General features: G+C 38.8%; 1 protein-coding gene across 2 annotated transcripts in view; it reads right to left on the reverse strand.

Annotated features, from left to right (window-relative positions):
• agap3 (ArfGAP with GTPase domain, ankyrin repeat and PH domain 3) overlaps positions 1-20,991 on the reverse strand; it is a 167,326-nt gene that overhangs the window by 47,114 nt on the left and 99,221 nt on the right. For both annotated transcript variants that reach the window (XM_042498498.1, XM_042498497.1), the window contains exons 9-11: positions 16,001-16,084; positions 7,201-7,305; positions 3,496-3,667 (exon numbers count right to left, since the gene is read on the reverse strand). In XM_042498498.1, the coding sequence (XP_042354432.1) occupies positions 3,496-3,667; positions 7,201-7,305; positions 16,001-16,084 (361 nt within the window). The remainder of the gene's footprint in view (positions 1-3,495; positions 3,668-7,200; positions 7,306-16,000; positions 16,085-20,991) is intronic.

The raw sequence follows: 20,991 nt of genomic DNA on the forward strand, positions 1-20,991 counted from the left end.
ATATATGATTAATGGTATTAAAAACCGTTTTAAATCTGTTAAACGGGACACTTTGGGAACCTGACGAATGAAGACGTGGTACTTGAGTTAATCTAATGTGGCTGAAAATAATGACTGGGAGTTACTTTTCGCTAGTACCCCCAAGAGGCCAGATTGCTCCAGTATTAAAACACAAGTCTCATTGTGGCAGTAGCAGGGCCTGCTGGTCAGTGAATATGTGTCTACTGGTTTTACTGGGCCACAGATTAGAACTGGAGAGAGCGAGGAGGGAATGAGCTAAACACTCCTGAAATCTCCACCTCTTCCACAAGCATCTCTCTCCCCAACAGGATTGATTCAAAGTGACTGGGCCCATTAATACTTTGATACAATGTATCTGTCGCCGGTGACACGGCAGGATGCGTGTTAACAGGGAGGATCATATTTAAAACGGTTCCGCTTAGCACCCAGCAAAGGAATTAAACCTGGCCGCTTGGCAAACTCGTGGGCGCATGCGTTCTCTCATTTACTCTCTGTCTCCTCAGCCTCTCCTCCACATCTTCCCATCTCCCCCCCCATCCACTCCGCCCCTCCTTCTCCCCGTCGCTATCCCTCTTCTCCCAGTGATTATAAAGGTCTTTAGATCTAAGGAATGAATGAATTACCAAAGGCACAGACAAGGCTTGTGATTTGGACGCCGTGAATGAAAAATTACCCCTTTGTTCCCTTCATCAATTGCACGTCTAATGAAATCAAAATCCCGATCGCATAATCAGAAGAGGGTCCTCCACCCAGAGAGAGACCTGATGTGATTTGTAACCTTTCTTTTCCTAAGTGGAGATTAAGGCGAATCTCCCACACATTGTTCCCTGATGCACGAATGGATGGCAACTGAAAATCTTGGGAATTTGTCACTGAGGCGTTCTTTCAAAGAAACAGAGAAAACTAGTTATACCGCCATGCCTTCACACAGAGAAGATCTATACAATCAGTGCAGTTTCAAGGTGGTTCTTGAGTTATGGCCAAAAGCATGTTGTATGAGGTCACTGAGACCTTGACCTTTGACCACCAGATTCTAATCAGTTCATCCTTGAGTCTAAGATGATGTTTGTGCCAAATTTGAGGAGACTCCATCAAGGCCATCCTCAGATATTGTGTTCAAGACAATGAAATGAATGCAAAGTCACAGTGACCTTGACCTTTGAACACCAAATTCTAATCATCTCATTATTGAGTGCAAGTTAATGTTTTTGTCAAATTTGAATAAATCCCTTCAGGTGATCTTGGAATTGTGCCCACAAAAGTGAAATGAATGTAAGGTCACTGTGACCTTTGACCACCAAAATCTAATCAGTTCATTATTGAGTCTACTGGAATGTTTGTGCCAAAGTTGAAGCAATTCCCTCAAGGTATTTTGGAGATATCATATGCACAAGAATGAGATAAATGCAAGGTCACTGCAACCTTGACCTTTGAACACCAAAATCTAATCAGCTCTTCATTAAGTCCAAGTTAACGTTTGTGCAGAATTTGAAGAAATTCCCTTGAGGCATTGTTGAGATATCATGTTCACAAGAATGTACTGGACAGATGGACAACCTGAAAAGATGCTATCGCCGGCGCGGAGACATAACAAACCAGTTGGTGCCGTTTTCCCCAAACCTGGTCTGGCCTGTTTTTAAAGGCCCTTTGTCTGCCCCAATGACTCCCCTCAACCCGGCGCTCAAGGTTAACAGATTTTGGGATGGGACAACCTCGATCCAACGTCCTCTGCTTTGTAAACTCCTACATCTTCCTGCTTTTGACTGATTAACCCGTTCAGCGGTGGCAGCACCTTGCCCAGGTTGAACAGTCACCTGCCTGGACAGTGCTAATGGTCCCTGCCGACCCGTCTTTGGCTCTGTACCAACTCACAGCCGGTTAGCAGTAACCTGAGCGATGGAGACACTGTGCTCATTTTACAGCCGATGGAGGACCCCGCCTCCCTCCGGGGATCATTTTGTTAATTAGTATTAATTACTCTTAATCCTAACCCCTAAATCCAGTCACTGGCTTCCCCTCTGTAAACCTGCCAGACTCTCCACAGCCTCCGGTGGCTCCGCTCGCTGGGAGAGGAGCTCTATTTTTAAACTTGAAAGGAGGAGAAACCCTGGCACAACGCTCAAGACCAAACTGGTTTTTGTTGCTGTGACCCGACTCGACCACAGAGGATAAAAAATAACTAGGTCAGTGTCACTGTGGCATAACAGTCCAAGATAAATAAACTACATTTATTTTTTGTTATATTTGGTTTTATGTTTAAACACAATTTTTAAATCCCTGTTTAGTAATTCAGAGAATTAATAGATTTCTCATAGACGCTCATTAAGTAATCATTGTGTTATACTGCGAGGCAGCTAATTTGCATGAGTGAAACATATGGAAAGTAGATAATTGATCTGCTGGGATCCATTTTTATGATTAATCACAAACTGAGGATGTAGAAAATGAGTACAGTCATAAAAGACTCATTGAGTAACAATTACATATTGTACCTATGGTATTTTTACTCTTTTGCGCAGTTCCTGACATACAGTATGACAGATCCCTCTTTACCTACCATGTCAATCCTGTCAAATTTACAAATGTAAGTGAATATTATAATTAGGAGGCATTCATTTCTATACCACAACTATAAAAGAAAAAGAGAAAACGTCTTTCCATACAGCCTGTACTTCAAAACTGGCGGCTAACAGTATCATAATTTATATTTATAAAATCAAAATAACAAAAAAATCTATTTCTGCTCCAACACTATTATAGTAAAAAGACTAATTATTTAATCTGATTATAACTTTACTCAAATTGTGTTTTTTGTTTTAAAGACTGTTGCTGCTTTTGTCTTATTTTGGGTTGATGGCGTCATAAAAATGATGACATATATTCAATACTTTATTCAAAAACCTCAACAGAAGCTCCAAATAAATTTAAAAAAAAAAAGACATATGGTACAGCTCTACACACGTGTTCTAGGGTCTGACAGATTATCGGCCTGGCCTTATGATCTCCAAAAACATTAATTAATTAAAAACTGCAAAGACAGTGTCAGCATGGGAGGAACTTTTACTTTGTCAAACCTCAGGGAGCTATTTTTATTTTTAAATTAAATTTCACTGTTTTCACATATTTAAGCCTTTGAACCGATGTGTGTTTCGATTCTGAAGCAGGGAACAAAATGAGTTTCTTTTATCTGAGTTGGCAGATCCTTGATTGTTAGTTTCATTAGTGTGCGATAACTTCCACAAACTTGTGGCTCATGTTCTTTTTACCACAATTTCCAATCATAAATTGAAGGTAAAACATTGTGCAAATATATACCAATCATATTCAAGATGAATCACTCAATTAAGTGATTGCATAAGTGTTGGAATACTTAAAATGCATTTCTTAAATTGTGCATTAACATGTGTTCTAAATATGTGAATGCACTTTCGTTACTCTGGTCTTTAGCCTTGTAATGAGGACAGTAAATGGCACCTGTGTTTCCTATGCCCAGCTGCAAGGTGCTGCGGTCCTTGGTCAGCCCGTTGGTTTTGGGACTGGCAGTAGGGGCGACGGTGGCCACTGCTCTGGGTGGTCGCTTCCCAGGAACTTTGACTGTTGTCCGCAGCAAGTCTATCTCTTTCCCATGCACATTCTGCATGTAGTCCTATTGAAAGTGGGGAAAAAAGAACATATGAATTGTTGTGAATGGCGTGCTCTCTACTCAAGTAGAGTCCAAATATTCCCACATATTCCCTCTCAGTTCAGGGAACTGATTATACACAGCAGACCAACAAGAATCCAGGAATTATGGAGGAAAAACTAATTAAAAGACTATTCAATTTCTATCCCCATTAGTCACAACCCATCTTAGACCTTCCACTAAGGGTGTGTGATGGTGGAAAAATGATTGTAAAGCCATTATACATCACCTGTGCCCACGCCGTCTCTCCAAATAGCGAGATGTTAGGCTTAATGAATGCAAACAGTCTCATTCTCTTTCAATTTGGGCATTTGATTTGGTTTAAAGCGACTACTGCCCAAATGTGGGAAGCCAAGGTGAAAATCATTGGGCTCAGCAGAAAAAAGACCCAGATAGAGGCGAGCTCGGCCTTTGCCGTCCCCCCACCGGCTCCTCTGCTTTATTACCGTGTCATAAAGCACTCATTTCTTTCCCAAGCCTCCTCGCTAATTACCCAGTGAGCGCTCTCATTTCATTTTATTGCTGGAATTAACAGCCAGATCGAAGCGTGCAAAGCTATTAAGATGTGTGATTAAGCCACATTCAATTAGTTTCTACAAACAATTTAATTGATGTAGCAGATAGAATTAACAGAAGGTGATTGTGTGGATGGCTTGGCTGACTGCGAAATTAAAGGTTCCCCTCTTCCACTCTCAGTCTGCCTCCCTCCCTCTTTCTTCCTCCCTCTCTCCTTTCCCCAATCTCTCTTCCCCTTCCTCACTCCTTCTCTGCTCCACTGCTCCAAATGAGCTCGAGCTGTTACCGCACTAATGTAACTGTCTCCCTTATTTCACCTCCCTCCGTAAGTCAACAGATTCATAGATTCATAGATTGCCCTGATGACCTGTAATAGCTGTAATGATCAAGAGATAGCCTGTTCAGTCAATTACATACATCACTGTAGCACAGCTCCGCTCTGCTAATAACTGCTTGTAAATTAAACCGCTAACACACTGTCAGTGCAACAAGGCCACACACAAGGTTCACGTCTAACTGTTGAGCTTGTGTTCAAACTTTGAGCTGTCTCATTAGACCCCAATATCTTTCATTTTAGCTCGCCTAGATTATCTAAAACAGTGGTTCCCAACTGGTCCACATTTCTCCTTAGTCATTAAATCATGGTCCACAGGTAAGAGAAATTACCACATATTCAATTTTATTAGACAAAATTAAATAACACCTGGGCTTAAAACACAGTGAAATAAAAACTATTGTAAGAATGAAGTGCAATTAGTTAAGATTAGGGGTGTTTCTAGCATTTGAGGACATTGGGTTTTTATTTCGGACCATAATAGGGGTCCCACGGTTTGAAAGGTATGTTCTGTTTAGAAAGTTTTGGCTATTTTTTTTTCCTTTTAAATATTTTGGGGTTTTTTCTCTTTAAAATTTTGGGAATTTTTTTAAGTTTTAGTGATTTGTTCATGGTTTAATTATTTTTTTTTGCGTGGCAATTTTCTTTTTTTGTGTGATTTCTAATTGGCAATTTTCTTTAACTCTTAAATTTTTTGTCTTTTTTTTCCTCTAAATATGTTTGGTGATTTTTTAAAGAAGACATGCATTCAAAAACCACAGACCCTGTGAAAAACAAACAAAAAAACCCCCCAAAAACGTAGCAATTTATCACAATAAGAATCTGTAAAACAGAAATTATCCTTGGATTTTCAAATTTCCAATGGTCTGTGCACACATCATGTGGGATGAACGCTTACTGCTTTTCCCCTGAGTCACTCAGGGAGGCTCACGGAAAAATATCTGTAGTTTTGTGGAGGGTAAAAAAAAAATAACTGACAGCAAGGTTTTGACAAACTTGACATGGTCGAGAGTCACTTGCAGTCCATTCAGAATGAACCCATGACCCACTTTTGGACTGCGACCCACCAGTTGGGAACCACTTATTTGAAACATTTTTAACCCTTTCAACTCCTCACCAAGAAAAAAGCAATAGAAAAAATGTTTAGACTTTAATAACAAAAATCTATGTTTATGTTTTTAAATGCGAAATATACCTCTACCAAAGGGTTGAGATGGCTGAAAAAAACCCCAGAAAAAATCAAATAACATATCATGTACTGTAATAATGCTTCCAACATAAATTAATTTGTGACCATGGAATTAGTAGTATTACCAGTAGTAATATTATTTCCGTGGATATTTACCGTTACAGTACTTTAAAAATGTCTCAGAAATGGTGAAATAATCATACTGATAGAATTTCTTTCCCCAAATATGTAATGAACTAACATTAAATATATGTTAATAAAAACAGTAAATATTCAGCCCTTTTTTATTAATAAAAAATGCAAATGTATTATCTTAGCATCACTACTTTTACCACAAAAGCCTGATTCAACTCTACAGTAAAACATGGCTTTAAACAGCAAAAAATCATACTTATGATTTCACTGCATATATAATGGATACTATTAAATGTAATGTTCATTTGACAACTATGAATAATCATAAAGTTCATTTATATTTTAGCAAATAGTCAAATTGAATTCCATTACCTTTATCATCAAAGGCTAAATCAACTGTTTGGTAGAGCATGTTTTTAGAAAATTATTTGACTCGTATTTTTTGTATAAAGTTACATAAATCTGTTTACCTCTGACACTATAACAAGTTGCATAAATATGCCTACATTTGAAAATCCCACCCCACAGAGTGCTCATGTCTGGCGTGATTTTTCTTGTAACTAACTTCCTGTAAAAGGAGAACTGAGGGGGCAGACTGTTTAAAGACACAGCGACATCTAGCCGACTTTCTTATCATAACATTTCTAAACCGAATGGCAGAGACAGCTCAGTCAATTGAATTTTTTTCATTAAGATACAGTGACTCAAAATGTGCTCTACCATACGGCTGAGCAGGACGTTAAATGGTTAAAGGCAGTCAGAGTGACTGGAGGAATTGAAGGGATTTTGGAGGAAGACGGGCACCGGGCTCCTGAGCTGTCTGCTGCCAGCCAGCCGAGTGTTTAAGAGGTATTAGCGGCCCAGCGGGATTCTGACAAAGATGGATGTGGGAGGCTGGTCAGGCTCTGCTGCCATGCGGTGAGAACCATTATAAATACAAGCCAGCGTGGAGTCTGGGTGCGGCGGGCACGCAGAAGCCATGTCTCCATTAAACGGCACCGGGGATGGGCACCACAGGGGGGACAGAGATGACCACTAGGAAACCCTGTTTCTTAATACTACGCTTAAAGTCACGGGGTTAGTTAATATAGCTGTTATATACTCTGTAGAAATAATGAGCCTGTATGGTTGTAATCCAGCTCACTACAGCAGCGGTGGTAAATGTAATCCCATCAAGAGAATCGTGCTCAGCGGTGGAAAAAATCCTACATTAAAAACCTCCAGTAGCACCCTTGAGTACAAACAGTAGTGTAACAAACACATAAAGCCGATTGGAAAAGAAATGGGAAGGGAAGAAGGGAGGGAGGGAGGGTTCAGACTCACATGTAAACTGGGGTGGTAAGTAAGGACGCCGTTATCACACAGTGTGACATATTTCTTTTTCCACTCCTTGTTGAGGGATTTGCCACTTCGCTTCAGAAGGATTCCCTGTAAGAGACGAGGCATCACGGTGAGCATGTACTCTTCTCAAAGCAGCATGGTGGATAATATGAGCCATTATGGATGTTAAATACCATAAAACAGCATTATTATTGCTATTACAGATTTCATTATGGCACTTACATTATCTTTGTGGTTAGTCATAAAGCAAACATCATTTTAAGTGACAATTATGAAACAGTATGGAAGTGATTATACATTAAAAAAATATGAAAACATAATAGTAATATGTAATTAAATCTCCTTGAACTTTCATTCTTTATTATAATTTGTTGGCTGACAGGTTTAATACACTGTAAAATCTGACCAGTTGATTTTACTTAAAAAAAAAAAAAGAAGTATGAAACCAATTGCCTACCAAGTAACTAAAACGATCACTTAACATTTATGTTTACTTTGTATCTATTTTTTAATTTATATTTTATCAACCTTTTTTCACTTAAACAATGTCACATATGATCAGCAAATCAAATAACTCATGTACACATATATAAAACAATAAATACCTAAATAAAATAATTATAATAATAAAAATAAATTGCATGAATAAAAATATGTATGTAATTTCAAGAGGAAAAAACAAAACAAAAAAGCAACAACAAAAAAATAACAACCAAAAACTTAATAAATAAATAAGAGTAAACCACAAAACAAATCCATACTCCTGCATAGACATGCACCACAATCTACTGTGATTTACAAGCAGTCGATTAGCTCTCAGACACCCAGAAAGTGTTTAAGTCTCATGCACATGGCGTGAGAATTACTTCAAGATCTTCCCATGTTAGCAATGAACTCCTAGTCACCACTTATGTCTCAGTCCTTTCCTTAGAATTGAAAGAAATGTGCTGATAGTATCTAACTTTTGCCAACTCTGTGTACCACTCCTTAAAAATCTACATCCAATTGTTAGGTTTTCTTCAAATGTTGTTATATTTACTTAATTTTGCAAAGCTGTTGCCACTTAAAAATGACAAGTTTAATTAAATCAATCTTTCTACATTATAACAACTTCAGTAAACCAAGTACATTGTGCTATATGCCTATATTCTGCTGGTTATAAACTAGTCAATTATGTTTGTATTTTCTTAAATATGTGAAGAAAACAGAAGTCGCTGATCTCATAACTTCATCATTGGCAAAATCCTCTATGTCATGATAAAGTTAAATAAAACAAGGTAATTTCACTTGTTATTTTTAAGTTGCAACAACTTCACAAAAGTAAACACAGCTAAATTTCAAGTAAACTTCTAAACTTCTTTTATTATATTCACTTTATTTTTTCAAGGCAATCGCTTTCCAATATTATTTTAAGTAAAATCAACTTGTCAGATTTTACTGTGTTTCTATTGTGATCATTTGCACCTCTGAAGTTGGCCAAGTTCCTCTGACACAGAGACAATTCAGAGGAAGAGAGAGACAATCCAATTTGCCAGACCTCCTCCCTGCATTCATACACATAACATGCTGAACTCTGGAAGACCTCTCAATCCTGGGATTAGGGAGTGTGATCTCCCCTCTTCAAAGCTCACTCAGCTCTTATTCTATTCCACTTTATCTTCTGTGGCCTTTCAAGGCATCAGAAGGTTTCCTTATCTGCTGAGTAAATCCACTGGTAAACAATGCAGTTCCTCTGCTGGAGGTGGCCAAACGCTGCTGAGTGCAAGGGCCAGGAGGCTCTCTGGGGTTAAACAGTGAGGAGGGGCATGCTTAATTAGGGGATTAAGCCGGGGCAATGTTTGTGCTTTTACAGCCAGGGCCTCTCTGTGTGTGTGTGTGTGTGTGTGTGTGTGTGTGTTGTGTGTGTGTGTGTTGTGTGTGTGTGTGTGTGTGTGTGTGTGTGTGTGTGTGTGTGACTGGAAAGAGGGGGGTTAAAAGGGGTAGTATTTTGCTAGCCAGGCCCATCCTGCAGGCTTTAATCCTGATTAACACATCAGGAAGAGGTGACCCTCCGTGACCTGGGCACCAGGCTGTTTGCTGACAATCATCCTAATCCGAACCCTGACTCATCTGACGGGGGGGGGGGTGCTGACTGTTGACTGCATGTTTGAACTAAAGAGTTTGGTGTTCTTCATATTTTACCAACTTATCTGCCTGTAGCTTGTCAGTGGAGCAGGACTCACATTTTGGACTATTGTCTTCACTCATAGCATGTATTTGCTCTATAACTTTTGTACATTCCCTGCCTAATATTTTGCACATCCAGCAAAAAACTGTAGAGCCCATCCTGTAACTGCTGTATTGTACATATTTGTTATGTTATAGTACTTTTTAAAAGTATTTTTGCCATATTTCATTCTAAGTTTTCTATGATATATTTATGATGATACTGAGTGTTGCAGTATTTGCCTGTTTCTTATTCCTCTATGTTTATTGTATGCATTATGAATGTATGCACCAAAAAAAAAAGCAAATTCCTTGTCAGTGAAAATCTACTTGTCAATGAATCTTTTTTTTAATTTATTTATGAATTATTTTCTTTAAGGGGAGAGGGTACAATGTTTTACATATGGATAAAAATGGCCTGTGAGAAGAAAGGTTCGCAATTTAATTTAAAAATAAGCCAAAAAAGGCAAACAATTTTAATATTTGTTTCATATGTTCTATATATTCTTTGTAATTATGCTTTAATATGCACAAGTCATGTAATTAAATGTTATTTTACATATCACAAAGCCTTGGTTAACTTTAATTATTGATACATCTGATGATTTTTCAGGAAGAAACATTGTGTCCCTCAATCGATAACTTGCTGACTCAATTCAGTCAATATAAGAACTGTAAACACTTTTTAAATGACTCTCTAATCATACAGAGTAAATGATCCAGTCACAGGGCCTCTGGCGACTTTATAATGCATGTTTTACAAGCAAATATGTTGCTCATCTCGCGGCCTTACTGAAGCATACACAAATCTATACACGCAATCAGTGCCGAGTTTCGTATATTTATCAGAGCCGTGAAGCAGATCAATAAAGACAATAATGTGAAAATCTTTAGAATAATTTTTCTGTTTTATTTGTATAGCTGCTGTGATGTATATCTTTGATAAAACACGTCACGTTCAGTAATTAGAAGCTTGACAAATGATTTGAGATAATTTACCCTAATTGCTCACTCATCTGCCACATTTGGATTAAGCGGTGCGCTCTTTATGTGACGCTTTGGCCTCGAATGGCAACATGTGTGGAGCCCTGTGCTTCTGACACACATACACACACACACACACACGCACGCACAAAGAGACGAGTGTGTTCAGCCTGCGCGACATAAGGAAACAGGCCGATCGTCAGACGCGCTCTCTGTGGCCACACAATTGTCATATCTACACAGAGGAGATAGTGTCTCTCTCTTCTTTTGTAAGAGGACCAGGAGAAAAGCTGCATCCTGCCACTGTGGCTGACTGATAGGCCGGCCCTTTGTGACAGGGTGTGTGTGTGTGTGTGTGTGTGTGTGTGTGTGTGTGTGCGTGTGCGTGCGTGCGTGCGTGCGTGCATGCGTGTGTGTGTGTTGGGTCGGGGGGGTCGGTGATGGGACAAGAAAGCACTCACTGCTGAGGAGCTGTTGGCGCCTCAGAGTGTATTGTTATCCTCACTCACTATTTTCATAGATGGGAGGGGGGCTGGAGCAGAGGGGAGACATGAAGGGGGGGTTGTGGTGTGTAATTTGGCCCAGTGGGGTGGGGGGGGGGGGGGTAATTAAGCTCACATTGACACTTTGATCTCCTTGATTGTGCATTTGACTGGCCTAGAGAGATCAACTACCACTAACCCCTCCCTCCACATGCCCCCCTCCACCCCCTTTAAAAAAAAAAATCCTTTGTAGATAAAGAGTGGGACGGCTCTTGTCAAAAGTTGCCATGATACTCCCTAAAAAACGGCCCTGGACTTTAATGAGGAGCTCCCAGTAATGGGAAGAATGGGAGAGTTTACAGTAAAGATTGCTCTGAGGGGATTCTTTCACATGTGCAAAAACGAACCTCCTGCTCACCTGCACTCATCTGATTTGCTTGTTTCTGCACTGGATTACACTAAGAGGAGCTTTGCAGAGATGAAATAGAAGCGACATGTTCTCAGATTGATACGAAGTTTTATATTTCTAGTTTTTGGGTGGCATTTTCAGCTGTTTTTACAGGTTGTACACAAATTTGTTATTTGTATTTTATTTATTTACGCAGGGACAATGTACATTAATCCAAATTTAAACAAATGTAAATGCACCTGAGTTATCTTGGCTGCTAGTTTTAATCTGTAGTCCTTTGCCTAATGTTAATAGGCATCCTAAAATAAAAATTAAAAAACATAAATAAATACAAAATACAATATAAAAATAAATTAAAATATAATATAAAATAACTAAAACATACAATATAAATTAAAAAATCTAATAAAAATATGCAAAATGGAACCACAATTGAAACATCTGTTGTATTAATAACCTTATTCTGAAAGCAACTGCTAGATATATTTATTTAAAACATCATGATACATATGATATGGGGTGCAAATCGTTTTCGCTTTCCTTTATCAATATTTGTAAAGTTAGTAATCAATTAATCAGTTTTTAATCATTATTTGAAAAACATACAGACCTTTACTTACTTCAAACAAAACCAAATGTTTTTTTTTTTCCGCTCAATCAAAGCTCACAGCAACATGTTGCATATAGAGCATACAGCATTGCATTTCACATGATCAATTAAATTTCACACGCGCAATTAAATTCTTAACTACCTGTTAATACATCCTCGATTAATTGTTATCATCTCTAGTCTGTATCTTATACGTCGACTATCAGGGACGGACAGAAGGACCCATACATGCTGTATCTGTTCCACTCCCTCAAGCGATATTTTCTGATTGAGTGAGGGGGTTTGGAAGTGTCACCCTGACATTATTTTTCGCTGGACCAAAGCCTTAGCAATTTTCTTTCAAAGGGAGTGAGAAGGTCTGGCTCAACATTTAAAAAAAAAAAAAAAAAAAGAAGGACATTATCTTCTATCATTTGCAGGTAAAGAGGGTAATATAATGATGCTGACCCATTTTCAAAAGCCCTCAAATAATCATGAGTGATTACTAATCAATGTGTCAATTACTTCTCCGGTTGTCATCGGACCTTTAGAAATGATCCTCGCTCTGGTGTGTAATTCAGTGTTCAGTGCTACACAACTGGTCTTTTAAAGCACGAATAAATAAAAAAGAAAAGAAAAGAAAAAATCACGTTAAAAGGAAAATACCAGCAAAAATTCTTTAGCATGGGAAAAATGCAAATATGTAAAAATAGAATAGATTAGAAAATAGTCTTTTTTTGCCGTCGATCACGAACCTACCTCAGAAAACAAATAGTCAGATTAAAGAAAATTACATCTATCGGAAAATCTAATGAAATTTTCAGCTTATCATCCGCTGTCAAAGTTGATTATACGGATACGCATGAATAAACTTTCATGTAAAAATACTTCCCACGCACAATTACGGGCACTAATAACAATAACGTTTCCACTGGGACCAAACGTTTTGATATTAAAAGGTGCAATCTGTGATCTAAATGTAAGATTATTATCAGAACTGATCACAGGATTGGAATTATCTCTCCAAACCTAAGTGACATGACTCTGAATATATGGACTAATACTACAAAATAACTAAATTTGTTTACACTGGTTGTATTAGTATACACACAATTAGCACAGACCTTTATATTCAGTTACAGCCATTTGAGAAACACTCAAAATGAGCAAATTATTATTAATAATTTTGCAATTTACCTACAAACTATGAGGTCAGAAATTAACCGTTGGTGCCTTAAAAATATCAAAACCTACATGTCTTAAACTGTTGGGTGTGTGATTTATACAAATAAGATGATTTTTTTTTTTTTCTGATGTTGATGTTGTGTCTAAACCCCCAGTTTTCTGTCTTGTACTCAGCTACATTTGTACTGGCACTGGTGTAATGTGTTATGTTGTATTACGGCGCCATCTAGTGGTTCAAGAAACACATGACTTTGCTCAATTTACACTGCTAAACTTTATGGCCTGTCCACTAAATTTTTAACCAGCAGGATATCAGAATTAGAGCTGTTTATTAAATATATTTTTTTCATATTTGTTGAAATGGTTTCTGTGTTCATGCAGCACTAAATGAGACGGATAATATGTGAAAAAAACTTTGGTTCTTCACCTGCTCTATTGACTTGTTGCACTTCTAATGGCCTTATCACGAGCTGTCAGTCACGTTAATCACTGCTCATGAACTTTGGTCAAACTGTCAAACTAGGTAGTAAATAATATAAATCACGATTTTGGTGCTGCATTGCCCGTTTCCCATCTGAAATGTTTTTAGAAAAATATTTTAGAGTACTGTATATCTGTAAAATGAGGGAGTTTAGCTGGTGGGCAGTGCTTGGTGCATTGCTCCATGATTTCCAACATGGCCACATTGCCCGGGTCACAAATTGTTTTCTCTTACAGCTAAACAGTGCACTAAATAGATTATTTTGACAATTATAAAAAACACATCAACTGCTTCACTTAAAGAAAGTTATCACAAACATCTACAATCGTCGACATTTCACTTACACAATAAAATCAAAGGCTTATTTCCATTGTGATCTTGTGCATGAGTCTTTCCAGCTACTACCATCAGGTCGCCGCTATAAAGTCCCCCTCGCCAAGAAAAAAAACTTACAACAACACCTTCATTCTAACTGCCATAAAAATCTCCAATAAAAGGTAATGATACATACATCTACATAAATACTATGCCACTTTGCACACACTAGTATATTTTAATCTGTCTAAATTACTGTACTATGTATTTATACTTCGTTCTTTTTTTTGGAACACATGTATGTTTATTGTCCGAGTTTGTTTTGCACTGTATGCTGAAGCACGTCTAAGACAATTACCTCTCATGACAGAAAATAAAGTTTTCTGAATCTGAAAACTTTGGTGGGGCAAAGTGCCAGGTCTGAGACCCACAGGTGCAAATACAATATTCACACAATTACATAAAGAAACATAAAAGCCCGAAAAGGACAACGCTGAATTAGTTTTTGCAATGTCCCTTTTATGAGAGACTTTTACTAACCATTTCTCTGAGGCTTCATTCAACTTCACAAAAAGAAGTTTCTGAAGACACTTCAGGTGAGAAACCAGCAATGCAGTAACAGAATATTGATTCATATCTTGATCAGTGCTGCCTAGTTTGGCAACGGTGATTGACATGACTGACAGCCGTGTTAGAGACACCTCGGCTCTGGTTTGTTGTTTTAGGTTCACCACAGTAGATTCTAGCAAACGTCATGAGAAGCAGGTAGGTGGAGGAAGAGCGGCATGATATTTTGTTTCTTTTACTTATTATCAGTCTTACTTACGTCTTTCAGAATATAGTGACAGTTTCAGAATATATGATTTTATAAGTTACTAATTGCAGATTTAAACAGAAACAAAAACAAATGACGCAAGTGCCAAGTAAATACGACATCTACAGACTGTCAGCAGCTGACATGGCAGAAAATACCCTCCATGGAAAAGAGATATGGGAGTTCAAATTAAATATCATTACTGAGGACGGGGGGAATATCTTTATGAGTAGCCACACAGCAGTCTTCAAAGGAAATAATTTGTTTGGAAGATACAAATCAGATTTTTCAAGACCCCATTGATAGTTTCAATGTTTTAGAAAGGCTTAGTATCAGCTTTACATTGAAGGCATTGTGGGGTGACTGAGGATTATCTTCTGGGACTGAGAGACAGAGATGTGTCCTACTGATTACTGTTACTGCTAATTGTTTTGGTTCTGTACATTTATAGAATTGATGGCTTTCTTTAAAAAAAAAAAAACCTGTTCCTGCACTTTCAGATGTGCCAGATACATGACAAAACCATTATTTCCTACATTATTTTCACAGGGCTCCACACATGCTGCCATTCGAGGCCAAAGTGTCACATAAAGAGCGAACTGCTTATACCAGATGTGGCAGATGAGTGAGCAATTAGGATAAATTATTTTAAATCATTTGTCAAGCTTCACATTTCAAAAGTTAAACAATAAATGCTGGGTTTTTTTTGCGTTTGTTTGACTAAATTCATTTGCATTTGTTTAAAATGTATTTTTATTTTATCATTTGTATTATATATTGTTTTCTTTAAATGTGTAACCTTTTTCTATTTACTTACTTATTCAATAATTTTTAACTTTTGTATTGTATTTTGTATGTATTTTTTCCTACTTTTAATTTTTTTGTTTTTTTATGGCACTACTATGACTCCCTACATAATATCTTCTCTGCTACTATTTAACTGCCACTTAAAATTCTTATTATAGCTGGTACAACCACTGCTATTACCACAGCTGCTATTGTACCACTTCCCACTCCCAATTTGTCAAATGCATCAAATTGCAATGCTCTTGGTACCAGCATCAGTTCCAGTCTATTTACACATGCAATGTCTTTTCAAAATAAAGTTCCCTTTTTACAGGAAAAAAAACTGGCCCAATTGAATTTATGATTGAAGAGCAAAGGACAAAGAAGTTAAAAAAAAGCCCAGAGTTGAGGAATGTCAAACAGTGTTTCATGCTTTATGTAACTGACATTGAAATGTTTTGAAGAAAGAGAGATCATACTTACCCAGATAACTATGAGAAATGTAGTGTAAAAATGAGTAAAAACGGCTTACCTGTTTGATAGGTATGGCCCTCCCACTGCCTATGCTGTCTGTTTTACTGTCAACGCTCTTTGCTTGTTCACTGGCTTTCCGTGACTGCAAGAAAACAAGAAACTCAGTCAGCAACTGAAGCAACACACTGACGGCCAAGCAGAGAGGGAGATGTGGGGTGTGAGGTGAGTTTTTTGGGACGAGGTTGCACATGTTGGTGTGTGTGTGAGGGAAAGAGAAAGAGAGACTGGGGGTCAGAAAGTGAGGGTTTTTTCGTGTTTAGAGCATTTTGCGGTATTTGTGGAGAAACTCGACGTTGCAAAATAAAAGTCTCAAAAGAAGCTCGAAATTAACAGACAAGCAGACCAGCGGAACAAACAGCAGTAACACCGACGTGCAAGTTAAAAAAGAAAAAAAATTAAAATGAGACCAAACCAAGACCACACTAGACACATCTCAACACAGAGGAGACCAAGGACGATCACACATTGAGTCATGACTCAGCCCTGAAACCCTTTGGGGGATCCTTCCCTCTGTTTGATACCCAGAGCGGGCCCTTAGTGGACCTGCAGACCAACTGCTGCTATACCAGTGTAGCTTCAGCTGTGCCTTAAGCATAGTTGCACTGATAAGGGCTTTTGTAGCACGATAAACATGTCAAAGTTCATAACAGGTTAAAGGGAGAGAAGGGAAAATGGTTATTTGACAGGAGAAGTTAAAAGTAGCGTCCTCTGACCTATGACCTGCAAAACCTGGTGGGATGTAAAATTATTTTGCAAATATCAACAAAAATTCAAGGAAAATGCATGAACATTTCAAAGTCGTACCTGTTAAGAGAAAAATTGTTACAGTTGATATAAATTGACATGAAAATAAATAAATAAATAAATAAACAATTTTCCCACCCCAAAACAAAAATAAAGAGATGTGATACAGGTAGGGACAGACATGAGTGTGTATGATCTCACTCAGAACATGAGAAATGTCCAGTCACCAATGGAGAAGAGGTAGAGTCTGAGTTCAAGTAAACCAACTCTGGTGCTTATATTTTTTCCAACATTTTATTTTTTTTTAATGATGACTTGTTTAGCTTCTATACAGACACCATACAAAGCAAGTCACAAATTCACTTCAAAATATTCAACAGATTGAGCCAAACATTGCAGTTCCCACAAAATATAGGATGAACAATAAAGGCATTATTTCATATACTCCTTATATGTATGTACTTTGTATAGAGTACCATTGTAAATAAAATACAATACAAGATATACAGCAGTCTATATTTTTCGTCAATCCGTTCATGATAGAAAAGCGATTATGCAAGAGTTCATAATCTCTGTACCAAACCTAAACTGAGGAAAATGAAAGTAAATAAATGAAGAAAAGACAATCGAATGTGCAAAAATAAATTAAATAAATAAAAAAGGAAAAGAAACGTTAAGTTTAACTACATTCATACAAGTCGGTGCAACCCAGTGTCATTTGTTGGTAACTTTCAGTATATTATCTCTCTGTAACACCCTGACCCTCTACGCTGGTTTTTATGAAGGCCTTCATAAAATTACCCCATAAATATTCTAATCTAAAATACCTCTATGATAATACATTTATACCACATTTTCAGTTCCATTCAAAACTCCCTGGAAAATAAGAAGGAATCAAATAAAAGCGGACCAAATGAATGTAGGAAAATCTAAAAGGAAGAACAAAAAAACAACTTGGCACCTCTAGTCCTTGAGTCCTCATTTATGGCAAAAGGCAGTGTGATGTCATGTTAGGAAAGGTTGGGTCCTTTGGGTGGCTGGATAACAGTTCCAAGAGTGACTTGACTGTACAGCGTGTTTTTGTATAGGATGTCTGAATGAGAGTTTGGGGGGGCGTGACGCTCTACGCTGGGGGGGGGGGTGTTGCGGGCAGGGGGGTGGACGGGGCATTTCCAGAAGAGTCCCTACAGTCTGTCTCACGTCGTGATATTTGACAGTCTACTTTGAGTGTGCTCAAACACTCAAATGGACTCGATTTTAGGCTGCGTTAGACACAAAGTCCTATGGTTTCCGTATAGTGCAAGTTCTATGCATTACCCTGAATGCAATAAAGCACCGAGGGTAAAGCAGCGACCAGCTGTAAGTCCTCAATAAATAATCTCCTCTCTATCATGATTGGCAAAGCAGGGGGACTCTTTTTTTTTTTTAAAACCATCATGCTCTTCTAATTCGGAAGGAGTTGGAAAGCCCTTTTTGTTGAAGAAAGGTTGGAAACAGAAGCACAAATCTGCAAATATTGAAAAACAGTGTCAAATGGTTATTATTTTTTTTCTTTGTTTGTTTTGGTTATGTTTTTATTTCATACGTGGAGATCCAATGACAAGTCAAGGGACTTAAAAACATGAAATGGGAAACACCGAATGGCAGACAGTAATAGATGAATTAAATGAATATGAATGAATGAGTGGGATGGAATTAAGTATAAAAATGCCGTAGTATTCATCTAAACTCCTAAACGGTGTGCTTTTCAACACAAAAAGGGACAGACAGCCTGAAGACGTCAGGAGAACCACAGACAGATTACAAAACAGATCGTTCAGTTATTGACCATGGAAGCACTCGGAAATAATGTGTACTGTGCTGACACCTAGTGGCCGAGGACAGTTATGGCAAAGACTGGCTTGAGATGACTGTGGTTGGTGACTTGTGAGAGCGGTGAAAAGACGGAGTGACACGATCTTCTGTTGTAAAGCTTTGAGTTTCATTCGCTAACTTTTAAAAAGAAAAACAATATATATTTTTCTAATCACCTATTTTAAGGGGCTTTTCTAATAAACTACATCAGATGTTTTCGTATTCAGATTAAATTAAACTTGGGCTACAAAATTATTTTTCTCTCCAACACTGCTCAATAATCTGCACATTGCAGAGGATTTTTCTTAATTTCAAGAGTCCCAATGCCAGCGCCACAAATGTGACATGTATTACTTTTATATCTGATTTCAACTGGAAAAAGATATATTACTTGCAGCAATTTTCTCCTCTGCAACAAAATACCGTGCATATCAAGTGAGTCAGATATCGATCCGTCAAAGTTTGTCCACTGATGGCATTAAGGCATATTTTCTTTCACTAAATTCTTCTCTTGAAACTCCCAAAATCAACATAAAGTGAATTACTTACAAGACTGTGGCTAGAAAACATGTCAGGCTTTCTGAGTGGCAGCCTGCGGTGGACCTTCGTAACACAGATGTCAAAATTTTATTTTGAAAACGGACAAAGCTAGGAAAAGGGGCATCCTCCGTATTGTTGTGTCGATGAAATATTTTCTCTGTTGTTTTGTAAAATGGCAAAAAGAAAAAAAGGTTGGCACTGCAAGTCTTCCTCTCCTGAGCCCATCGCACTCTTCAAGTGTCACTGAAGAAATGTCGCCCCGTGTTAACTTTCCGTCCCCTCCTCCTCCTCAGCTTCCTCCTCCTCCTCCTCCTCCTTCTTTCCTCCCTCACCCTCCCTCACTCCTCCCACCCTCGGCTCGCTGCTCCTCAGAAGGTCATGAGCTGAAACTCCCGCTCGGCTTGCCACTCCGGCACCCACACTGGGTAGGTGGCGTGCTTCGGCATCTCCATGACGCGGACGGGGAGAGGCTCATTTCTCTGGTGGACATGGTTAGTCACTACCTAGCAGGGGGGGAAGGGAGACAACAAGGGGAGCTAGCACACAGCCTGTACTGCTCGGAGGCCACAAAAAAGCCTGCGGCTCCCACAGCAGCTGGGGGTAACAGGGTGAAGGCGGTAGGAGAGATAGAGGAAGGGAGGGGACAGATAGAGGGGTTAGTTAGAAAGAGATGGGGGAGAGAAGGAGGCAGGAGACAGGGGTCAGAGGTGATGGGGACGAAGACAGTTGGAGAGGAAGAGGTGAGGAAGGATAAGAGGGAGGAGCTGGAAAGAAATCATCTCACATAGCCCGATCGCTGTCTCATAAAGCTCATAAAGTTCTGGAGAAAAAGAAAAGTTGGACACAAAATTTAAAGCTTTGGAAAAGCTGACTCAGGCATTCTGAAAACACACTTTTTTTTTGGAGGTGCAAAAAGCTCTTTGTTGAATTTTTTTCATTGATTTCAAGACCATTTTTGGTATAAAACAAAATCAGCAGACCTCCCTGAGCTTCGAGACGCAGAGGTCTGGCTACGTGAGATTAGGAGAGGCTTAGCAGCAAAGAAGAAGGCTGGTGTAGGAGGGAGGAGAGAGGAGGAAAGGGGGAGCAGGCTGGGTAGAAGAAGAGGGCAGAGGCTACAAGTAAAAGACAAGCTTAGGACAGCTAAGGAAATTAGAGTGGTTAGTGCACACATATGCTATTGGTTAGAGCAGAGGGCAAATACGACAGGACACGGGGTAAAGAGCAGGCAGACAGGGGGTCGGGGGAGTGGTAGTGAATCTCCGAGATCAGATTTGGGCCAGAGTAGAAGTGGGGTTGTCTAGACTCAGTGAGATGCTTAGTGGCCGGGGTGAGCGTTTCTATCTGGAGCTGGGGCGTTGGAGGGTGCTGGCATGCGTTTTTAGCAGCGTGTAAACAGGGCATTGGCTGGCTCGGACTTTTAGTTTAGCTTGGCCGGGCAGGAGAAGTGGCATTGGCGGTTTGTTGCTGCCGTCTCTGCCCAAAAGGGAAGTCACTGCAAAGAAAGGATCTAGTAGAAATAAGAGGGGTAGGGGAAGGGAGGTCAAAGATTTAGACAGTGCAGAGGGCCTAGTTTGTTATGGGTGAGATGAAAATCCATGCGCACTTACTACATCCAATTAGAAAAGAAAAAAGGACATGAAAAGACGTTTTCCACAGTGCTTATCTTTGATATTTGCTTTGAAGGAAGGGTTTTTCCATTTTGGAGCATTTTCGGGGATCTAATATAATTTTTCTCCTTTGCCCATTGTGCTGTGTGAACAAGACGCTTTCTTTGCCTGCAATCGGAGGCAGGAGAGGTGGCTTTTGATGCATTTTTCGAGCTACCTGTCTCCCTCTGGTGGACAAAGT

This window comes from Plectropomus leopardus, chromosome 12 (genome assembly GCF_008729295.1).
Source record: "Plectropomus leopardus isolate mb chromosome 12, YSFRI_Pleo_2.0, whole genome shotgun sequence".
NCBI classification, from domain to species: Eukaryota; Metazoa; Chordata; class Actinopteri; order Perciformes; family Serranidae; genus Plectropomus; species Plectropomus leopardus.